This window comes from Corella eumyota, chromosome 2, assembly GCF_963082875.1.
Source record: "Corella eumyota chromosome 2, kaCorEumy4.1, whole genome shotgun sequence".
Classification (NCBI taxonomy): domain Eukaryota; kingdom Metazoa; phylum Chordata; class Ascidiacea; order Phlebobranchia; family Corellidae; genus Corella; species Corella eumyota.
Window position 1 is genome coordinate 10,585,049 of NC_137491.1, and position 10,727 is coordinate 10,595,775.

The following is a 10,727-nucleotide window of genomic DNA, read 5'->3' on the forward strand; positions in this document are numbered from 1 at the left end:
ATAACTGTTTAATGCGCAAATTATTAGCGCTGGCGATTTAATGAAATAAATACTAGAATCGTTTAAACAAAACAAATAAATAAATATTTGCTTTACAAAATAAAAATATTATCAACTTACCGCTTTTATTTATTTTAATCGTTAAATTAAAAATATATTAACCGGTTAATCAACCGCTAAACTTATAGCTTCATCTTTTTGTTAACCAGCAATTTGATGTTTGTTTGCAATTACTTACTTATAAAGGTTTATTTGGTTGCGTGCCCTTTTGTTTTTAAAATAGTACATTGTATGCTAATTAAGTAAATGTAATGAGTAACTTAAATGTAATGAGTTAATTTAATGGTTACTTGAAAATACACTGCTTGAAAATACACTGTAAAGACTCGATTAGTTATTATGATGAAATATACGCTGTTTTGTTTTTATTATTCGTTCCATTCACATAATAAAAGTTTAATATTCATTATAATCGACATTTATTAATATGAATATGCAAAGCTTGATCAATAAAATAAATAAAATTAGCATAAAAGCGGGTTCAGTTGTGTTAAAATATCCGGATCCACGCTGTACGTTAATAAAGTTTGAAATTCTTCTGCGTTGCAATTATTTTGAGTAAAATCAATTTGTTTTCGAAAGAAGCTAGGTAGCAAAACAATGTGGGCCACATGCCGGTTTAAACACGTGACCTTTTTTCTCGAATGTTCGTGCTCGAATAAAAGAGAATCGTCACTTCCGAAAATTGAGGTAGTAGAATCTATCCGTAGATTGTGACAAATTTTGTTTTGTTTTTAAAAATATACCCATTTGGTGATATGTTTTTTTCGTAATGTAAGCGGATATTGATTTTACAAATATATCACAAAGTAACGAATTAATAGTTTAACTAGAATTTGTGTTTAAAATAAATAGTTAAAAAGTACTAAAACATTTTCTTTTGTTGCCAATCCAAAAAAATCAATTACTCTGTGATATTAATTTTGTGTTTCATTATTATATAAGTGTGATCTTATAAAACTTTGTTTTGTAATTTCTGCAAACGATGAGCCTTTATTATTTAAAGAATTTTATATTGGCGGAATTCTTTTGGTAAAAACTTTAACACAATATCCAATAAAATTTAGGACGTACTCACAGTAAAACGAGTCGTTAAAAGTTAACGAGTGTACTCGAGTTTTAACCAATCTAATATAGCCCTGGGTCTAAATTAAAAAATACAGAATGAATATTTTGACCATTGCTAAATATAAAATTAATGTTGGTATATTCTTTTAATTTATTATTTTGGGTTTGCAAAAGTTCAACTTTTATTGTTTAATCATAAACTTTTATTACAAAGAACACCTTATTATTTCAACATTGCAATTCAAGCGTTGAGGTTGACAAATATTTACCTGACAAAAGTAAAGCGAAAGCATTGTGCGTATACTCCCTTAACAAATTTACAAGTAGATTTAAAAAAATAATAATGAGCAGGGCAACGTTATCCGAAAATGACTTAGTTCTTAAGATAAAGGAAAACTGCTATTTAACTGGAGATGAAAAAAATCCAAAAATAACTGCCAATTATTTTAGCCAACTTGGTAACATTTATAGGGACAAAATCGACAAACTTAGCCTTATTCAAAGCGCGGTGCTGTACAATGCAGCCCTAATAAGGGATCCCGATAATTATGAAACAAAAAGAGGTTTACATGGCCTATGTTCAAAAGTTCTACAATTTGCCCAAGGAAAACCAAATGCAGATTTGCTGATTAATCTCAGTGAGGAAAAACTTCTTATTGCTAACTTGAGAGAAACCGTTGAAAAGGAAATACAAGAACTCGCACCAATTTCAAATACCATTCCAGAATCGCAATTGGTAAATATGGAAACAGAAAAGATTTTTCAAATCCAGAAAATAAATGAAAGTCTTACTGATAAATTTTCTTTTATTATGAAAAGTCTATTTCTAAAATGTCTTTCGCTTATAAAAAATCCGCCATGCAAATATGCATTAGTTGGTTTGGGATCTCTAGCAAAAAAGGAAATTACTCCTTACTCCGATTTTGAGCACATGATTCTTTTAGAGGATGGCTGCGGGCAAGAATCAAATTTAGAATATTTTAGATGGCTTTCAGTAATTTTTCTTATCGCACTGGTAAACCTTGGAGAAACTGTCGTTCGATTTGCAGCTATACCAAGTTTAAACGATCCGTTAGATTCAAGTAAAGATTGGTTTTACGACAATTTCACACCTTGTGGCATTAGTCCAGATGGATTTGCGCCACATGCCTGCAAAAATGCGTTTGGAAGAGTAACTGAAACAGAACTTAAACCTTGGAAGACTGAACTTATACAAACTGTAAGTAAAATGCTTCAATACATTGAAACTGAGAGCGATCTAAAAAATGGCTACTTTCTTGCTGATGTACTGACAACAACATGCCTAGTTTGTGGTGATCTTAAATTGTTTGAACTTTATCAAAATGGTGTAAAGCAGCATTTACGGTATTTAAAAAAACACAAACCAGAATCATTGACGCTTTCAAAGGAAATTTATCAACAGTTTGACATTGCTCAACTTCTGTTTATGGTTAACGCAACATCTTATTTTGATCTCAAGAGGGTTTTATATCGTGCTTCGACCTTATTTATATCCGGTTTACGTAAGTTTAACCTAATTGACAAATTTGGTAGTTTTGATGCTATTGTGGAAATGGAAAAAAAAATCTATTAAACAAACAGGATAGTCATAAACTTCAATACGCGGTGGCTGTTTCCTGTCAGATGAGATTGACGAATTATTTAAAGAAACACGGACAATCTGACTTGACCTATGTTACAGATTTACCAATCGACAGTGGATTAGTAGAATCTATTGGTTTGAGAAGTATCCTTGATTGTCTTTCAATTATTTGTGCATTGCAATTTCAATTTCAGCAATCGACTTGTGTGGCTGATATTAATATTATAAGTGATGACTTAACAACCAAAGTGTTAATGTGTATGGGAATGCGCTTGTATGATGAAGCTGAGCGGTTTTTAGAAAAGGCCACGAATATAGGATTATTAAAACAAGAAAGTGTTGTAATGCTATTTGGATTTTTGCGCATGGGAAAACATTCTCAAAAAGATATGCTCAGTGCAAGAGGCTACTATTTCAGTGCACTAAAACTTGAAGATTTGATTTTAAATCAACTTTCTTTTTTGTATTTTGATTCTACTTATTATAATTTTAGATTTAAATATGTTTTGCCTAATGCAAGCTTAATGGAAAACCTATTAGCGCAGGAAGATTTAACCATTCGAAAATATCGAAATCGAATAGGCTGCTTGCACTCCATTGCTATAACATTTTTGCTAAATGAAGATAAATCACAAAACGATATCGAACAAGCTGTCAAGTTTTTTAAAGAAGCCGTGGAGGTATGGGAAAACCATCGAATTAATCTGTTTAGCTGGTACTTGGATATGGTTAAAGGTTTTGTTCTTTTAGAAGATTTTACCAAAGCTAAATCGATCTGCGAAGACGCTATTCTGAATACTTTACCTGAAAAAAAAGAAAATATTATTAGGCTTAAAGTGGAACTTGCTGGTGTCCTGTTTAGAGAGAAAAAATTCAATGAATGCCTTTGCAAACTACAAGAAACTCAGCTTAATACATACGCATTAAAAAAAAATGTTAATGTTAAAATCCTGTTTCAATATCTTTCACTTATTGGTACATGTCATTTTAAACTAAATGATCGCAATTTAGCGATTATATATTTTGAAACTGCAGCTCACCTTGGCCGAAATGCTATTTTCTACCCAAGTGAATATTTCGACTGTGTATATCAACATGGAAGATGTTTACTGGAGCTTAAAAGGCACGAGGAAGCCACAAAATTTTTAAAGGATGCTTGTGCCGAAATCGAGTCTAAAATGCACAACAATGATTTAGTTACTATGCAGAAAAGACTCAAAATTTTAAACAACCTCAAATTAGAGATAGATTAACCAATTAATCGTTAACTAAATCGTTAACAGCTGGCCCATTTTTTTGCACTGTAAATATTTGAAAATACACTGTAAAAACTCGCTTAGTTATTATGATAAAATAAATCCTTTTTTGTTTTCTTTATTCGTTCCATTCACATAATAAAAAGTTTGATATTCATTATAATCGACATTTAATAATATAAAATTGCAAAGCTTGATCAATAAAATAAGTAAAATTAGCATAAAAGCGGGTTCAGTTGTGTTAAAATATCTGGATCCACGCTGGACGTTAATAAAGTTTGAAATTCTTCTGCGTTGCAACCATTTCGAATAAAATCAATTTGTTCTCGAAAGAAGATGGGTAGCGAAACGCTGCGGACGACATCTTGGTTCAAACACGTGACCTTTCTTCTCGAATGCTCGTGCTCGAATAGAAGTGAATCGTCACTTCCGGAATTGACGGTGGAGTCCTCGGAAAGATTTTCATCACAAACGTCATGCAAAACCTAAAAAAAATAAATATTTTGTTTTAAAAATAATATTACAATTTGCAAGACAGTATCAATATCTCATTACAGGCTAGTGCCATTACAAGGCAGTTTCCATTACTCTATAATAGAAAACAACGTTATTTAAATCTAGAATTTTAAAAATCACCTGGGTACATAAGCAAAACACGGGGTGAAGTGAATTTTGATTAAAATTAATTTTCCTTAAAAGCGACAAGCTAGCAAGGGCCAACAACTTTCGCTGTTCAATATCAACAACCGTGTCGATTCTGTCGCTGAAAATCATCAGGAGTTCTTGAATAACTTTAAGGCCGTCTTGGTCACCGACAAGCTGCCCGATTATGCTAAAAAACATATCGCTTGCGTTTACCACAAGACGAGCGGTCAAAACCATGCGGGCAGATGCTAATATACCGGTAGGCCCTTCTTGTAAAACGCACCGAACACAATCTTGGATGTAAAGACGGAAAGCCGAAGCTGATTCTGCCGAACATATCTAAATAAAGATGAAAAATTTTATATTTTTATTGGCAAATGGTTTGCTAGAAAACCGTTTAAAACGTAACCTGATGCCATAACCGGTATACCAGACTACCGGACTAAATAAAAATTTGACACATGTAACAATATATACAAAACGTTAAATTTTATCCAATTTTATAACAAAAATCTAACCCTGAAATTACCTGCAACATCAAATCTATCAGCCTTGTTACAATCACCAAACATTCATCCCTAACATCTGTACACACGCTCATAAGACAATTTGCAAGTTCGATGCCTTGACTGCTGCCCCATAAACCACCACCATAAAGCACAGTATAACACTCAATTATTTCAAGGCATTCTCTAATTGATTCTGTGCTCTGCTCTAACAAACCTGAAGACAATGTAAATACATAAGTTTTTGTATTAGAGATTTTTTAATGCATTTCTTGTTGAACAACATAGATTAACTTGAGGTCATGGGTTAAATCCCCACTGCTCTTATGCTGTAGCAGCCTTGAGTAAAGCGCTATAATTGGTACAAACTTCTGTTGAGCCAGCACTCAATCAGCAGCATAATTATAGGGCAATCATAATCTTTAATACCCCAACTGCCACAGGCAACTCGTGACTGGGTCGGGGTAACAGTTGTGACTCTTTGTTTAGGTCGCGCATTCAACTTTTCCACATTAGGGATAAAGATATACACAAAAAACTAATTACTTGGTAAATTGTTGAATAACTGCAATAAGCCTTCATTTTGCTGTGAGTTGTTAAGAACAGAAATCCATAAAAGAAGACCTTCATGTAGCAAATAAACATGCTCAGGACCTGAAACGTTAGTGCTGGTGTAGATGACATTGAATATGAAATCTGATAAACCAATCCAGTTTTGTTTTAAACCATTGACGAGGTTGTCCAGCAAGGTTACAACAGCACAACTAAAAATATAATATAAGTATTTTAATTTATTTTAAAATACCAAACAAAGTAAAATTGTTTCTGTAAACAATACAATACATAAATATTGATAAAATAACATTAGATTTTTGTTTAAACACTTAACAACCAATATTTTTAACACAATTCAATTACAGAATATTATACACTTGGCATTACACAAATATAGATACTGACTATTATTAATAAAAACAAACCGTAGCATATTGTGAGATTCTGAATCTACCCATATGCCCGGTAGAATAACAAAGAGTTTGGCACTACTGTGTACAACATTTGGTCCCAGTTGTTCAATAAGAAAACTCAGCACATGCAACACTCTCATTTTTGAATCTCCCATTTCAGCATCCTCAAGTAATTTGTACAAAGCTTCAGTGCATAAATCCTGATATGCTTCGAATTTATCTACAAAAATAAACCAAAATATATTTAGCCTTAGTGTTAAATTAGTAATATAACTTATATAATTTACCGACAGGATAGTGCAGTGGTCAAAACACCTGTCTTCACTACATGGGGTCCTTGGTTTGATCCTATGGTATAAACTCCTGCTAAGCCAATCTTTAATTAGCGGCCTAATTATTGGGTAATCATAACCTATAATATCCAAAACTGCCAAAGGCAACTTAAGACTAGGTTGGGGTAATGGATGTTACTCTATGTTTAGGTTAGTGAAGTTGACCTTCCTACTTTAAGGATAAATAAATATAATAAAGAAATTACCTCTTTCCTGTTCAAATTCATAATCGTCCAAAACTTGGCGAAGTGTACTAGCTGCAGTTAACCTAACAGCCAAGTCATATTCTGGACTGAGCGATTTAATTATAAAATCATAAAGTTGGATTCTAATTCCTGTTGGTGGTGCAGCACCCATCCATTGGTCAATCAACCAGAGAACTCTCCTACAAAAAATTAACAACATTAACATAAAAAATGTATACACTATAAAAAATTAATTTAAACTTTAAGGCCAAAAAATAAATGAAGGATATTCACCTGTGTATTAACTTTCCTGCTGGTTGTTGTTGAGATCTTTGCACACAAGGAAGTAAATCATCTAAGAACCAAGTCTCAAAATCTACAGCATCAAATAATTCACCGGCTGCAAGTCCAGTGGCACAATACACTGCATCGACTTTTAAAGCATTGTCCATGTCCATATCTAATAAAAATTCATTATTTTAGTGTAGCTGAGGCAATTTAAATATACCCTAACCGCCACAGTTATCTCAATTGTTGGCTGTTTAAATTTTATTCTGGTATTACGAAAAAATTATTTATCCAATAAGTAATAAAATATTAAAAAGAAACTACCTGTAAAGAATAATTAACAAAGCTCAAACCCTTTTATTTTACATTTACAGACCTTGTTTTGCGATAGAATTAGCAGTGTTAAGCGTTGACAATATAATTGGAACAAGACTATTTGGATCCTTGTGTAAAAATGTGAGAAAAAGAACCTAAAATTTTTGTGAACGGATTAATCATTTATTTTAATATTAAATAAAGAGCGATTAATTTCACTCCTAAAACAACTTTTAGAGCTATAACTGCCTTCAAAAATCATAGAAGTAAAAAAATATGAAGTACAGTTTACCTCTGTAGATGGTCTTAAATTGTACTTGTAGGTTTCCCCAATCTCTTCTGAGCAAAATTCTTCAACATCATTTTCCCAACTTATTAAGTCATCATTTGACAACCTTAAGTATGAAAACACCAAACACCTGAAATTGAAATTAAGTCAAACTTAAACTAATGTTTAAATTTCAGTAGTGAAAGAAGAAATTTAAACTCGAATCAGTGATTTTTGCAAAGCTTAAAATATAAAAATTTAGTGCTTAAATTTATTTTGCTTAATATTAGTGAAAATCTTGAAAAGATTTTAATTTTACTTCATTAATTCTTGGAGATCCTCCGAATTAATTTGCATTTCATTGTTGTTCTCCCTAGACACAAGAACCTTGACACAGTTCATTAAATTCACAATAAATCTCTCACGAAACAGTGAACGATTTGTTGAATAAGCGTTTACACATTTCTTGCAAATATTCAATAGAGGAAAACTAACTCTTTCGAGTCTGTCCGACTCAGCAGCAACAAGAAATATTTTGGAGTGCACAGTCAAAAGTTTGTGAAACAGCTCTTGTGTTTTTATAGGGAATTTGTCCCTGGATTCAATAAAAGTTAGCAGTTTATCCAAACACTGTAGTGACATCTCAAGAAAGCCTTGGCTGCTTTCGTTTTCAAGAACCGGAAATATTGTTCTTAAAATTTTAAAAACATGTGTTAAATTTTCAATTTTTTCGTTAATGTTTTGTTCCATTTGACTTAATGCAATGCATGTTAAACCAAAGTAGTTTTCCCACAATGAAAAAAATCGGGGATAGTTTTCTCTGGCAATGTGCGCAAACTGTTTTCTATGAACTGGTAGTTTTTTCGAAGAAAGTTCCTTGAAGCTGTGTCGAAAGATTAGTAATATTGTACCGCATTTGAGGACAGAAGAATTAGAGTTATCAAGCAAGAGTTCCTCATAAAGTTTGTCAAACAAGTTCGGCCAAATGCTGGGATAATCATACCTTGCTATTTTTGAGACAATAACAGCAAATTGTAAGGCAATCTAAATTAATAATAAAACATTATATAAACACAAGGGTAAAACAAAATCAAATACCTATAACTCACGATAACTTACCTGGGCTATACTTTCGTTTAAACACTGTAAAATATTATCCCTAATCACTTCTTTTTCTTCATCAATGATCCGAGTTGGACCTGGAGTCCTCCAATTTCTCTCTATACCGTTTTTAAGATGAAGAACTGCTAGAAACCGAACGTTAGTGCCAACATTGCTGTAAGAGAGCCCCACTTGAAGTAAATAAGTGTGAAAATTTGGGGTTGATTCGGCTTGTTTTAGATGCTCGACAGCAGGGCCAAATTCCTGAACATTTTGGCTACTTGCAAGACTTAAAATCTTAAGCAGTTCTTCCATTATCTTACAGCCTATCTTTTATCATCTATGCCAAACAAATGTTATCAGTTTTAAATAATGTTATTATCAAACATGTAGGCTATTTTAAATGTAATTACTTTATTATTGTTAATTCTTAATTAAAGCAAATTGTATTTGATACCAACCATTAATAATCAAAAACAAAACTTTACAGAATATTTTTATGCTGCTAAATACTTTTAATAAAAGAAAGATTGTATTAACAGGCTACTTGAGTATGTTTTAAATTTATATTATTGTTTTTGCTTGATTTTAACAACTTCTTTTTTAACCAAAAGCTTTGGGTTTCTATTTATTTTTTTGAGAAACAAAGCTTTAATTTCCTGTTCGGTTCGAGATATTTTGTGATGGCCAAACAGATGGTATTCAGCAATTACTTTTTTCCGGAGTTTTTTAACAGACATTTCATGATCAGGTGTTGCTTTAAGACAATTTTTTATTGTTTTGTTCCACAGAAATTTTTCATTGTTTTCTAAATTTTCATCAAGTTCTTTCTTTTTTGCAGGTGTCTCGTCAGCTTGATTTAAATTTTTACTAAGTTTGCGTTTTTTTTGAATATTTTCCTGACCAATACTTACAGTCTGAGTCGCAATTTTATCCTTTTCGTTATTTTCGTTACCCGCTTTTTTGACATCATTTTTATTAGCCGAAAATATTGCCCACAATTCCTCTGACAACTTCATGTCATAAATTTTCAGACTGTTTTTAAGAAAATTAAAAAATTTGCCACGCTTCCGAGGAATATTGGTATATTCTTGCATACTTTCCAGTAACTCTTTTGCTTTGGGACTTGCCCCTTCATATTTCTCAGTCGACATTTTAATGGATTTAAGCCATTCTTGTTGCTTTACATCCCCTTTATTCGGCTTAGCTTTAAACCCAGTAGCTGAGTATTTCTGTTCCTCTGAAATACAAGTCAGATGTGACTTATAATCGTCGCCATAAAAATCTTTTGAGCAATCCATACATGTTAAATATTCGCATGATCGACAAGTATAGCAATGCCGCTCAACTTTGTTTTTCTTCAGTGACTCCCCACACCCACTACACGTGTAAAATACCATTATATTATCAATTTATTATAAAGACAAAACAGTTAACCTGTCAACAACATTAAAATTTAGATCATTCAAGGTACAAATCACATTCCTCACAATCATAACGGCAGAAAACTATTGTTTACATGCGTTCCCAAACTGCCAAACACGTGCTTTTTTGGGTCATCGCTTTGTCAGAAAAAGTAAACAAAATTATTTTTACTTTTTTATGTAGTTGTACTTACAAGGCCATTCAGAACAAGATTACTTAAATTTATACAATTTAATAAATATTTTACATGTTTAACTTTTGTTAATTCAATTAAAAACCTTATACTTACAAGGAAATAGATTCTCTACTCAGCTATTGTTGGCCCGGGACTATTTTTGTTACAACCCTTATTTCAAACAAAAACAATGAATTTCTGACGTCGAAGTCAAGTGCTGGCGATTTTCGCTGAGAAAGTGTGCGCGGGTTCATAAATTTAGTCTAAAGAGTTGACAACGCATTCGTTTTTATGCTGTTGAACGGTCGTTAAAAATTAGCTTAAATAATTAACATTTATGCAAGTTTATTAATCTTAAGCAGATTAGAGTAAAGCTTAAAGCACGTGTACCAGTTATTCGAAATGACGAATTTATGATTTTTAATAATACGAGTTTTACGAAACAAAAATTATTATTTTTTTAATACTTTAAGAGTTTATTTATTGTTGGTTTTTGTATTAGTTTATTATTATATATACTATGCAATTTAAA

The 10,727-nt window shown here is 31.9% G+C and overlaps 2 protein-coding genes across 2 annotated transcripts; both read right to left on the bottom strand.

Moving 5' to 3' along the window:
- Nucleotides 1-4,184: 4,184 nt before the first annotated feature.
- On the bottom strand, nt 4,185-8,924 carry LOC145742771 (importin-11-like). The gene is made up of 11 exons (XM_082560566.1): nt 8,614-8,924; nt 7,814-8,538; nt 7,519-7,645; nt 7,288-7,381; nt 6,918-7,083; nt 6,645-6,823; nt 6,119-6,326; nt 5,685-5,902; nt 5,162-5,355; nt 4,624-4,971; nt 4,185-4,472 (listed from the first exon to the last, which is right to left on the bottom strand). Exons 1-11 carry the CDS (start codon nt 8,908-8,910, stop codon nt 4,203-4,205), a joined length of 2,826 nt encoding a protein of 941 aa, XP_082416692.1. The 5' UTR covers nt 8,911-8,924; the 3' UTR covers nt 4,185-4,202.
- Nucleotides 8,925-8,993: 69 nt separating this feature from the next.
- LOC145743197 (cell growth-regulating nucleolar protein-like) lies at nt 8,994-10,027 on the bottom strand. Its single transcript, XM_082561112.1, has one exon. It carries the CDS (start codon nt 9,993-9,995, stop codon nt 9,165-9,167), a length of 831 nt encoding a protein of 276 aa, XP_082417238.1. The 5' UTR covers nt 9,996-10,027; the 3' UTR covers nt 8,994-9,164.
- Nucleotides 10,028-10,727: the final 700 nt, after the last annotated feature.

Excerpts from the sequence above, each read along its gene's own strand:
- LOC145742771 (XM_082560566.1), bottom strand. The coding sequence starts at position 8,910 with ATGGAAGAACTGCTTAAGATTTTAAGTCTTGCAAGTAGCCAAAATGTT. Across the intron at positions 7,646-7,813 it reads GATCTCCAAGAATTAATGAA|GTGTTTGGTGTTTTCATACT; the intron begins GTAAAATTAAAA and ends TTTCAATTTCAG. Across the intron at positions 5,356-5,684 it reads GTTATTCAACAATTTACCAA|GTTTGTTAGAGCAGAGCACA; the intron begins GTAATTAGTTTT and ends CATTGTCTTCAG.
- LOC145743197 (XM_082561112.1), bottom strand. The coding sequence starts at position 9,995 with ATGGTATTTTACACGTGTAGTGGGTGTGGGGAGTCACTGAAGAAAAAC.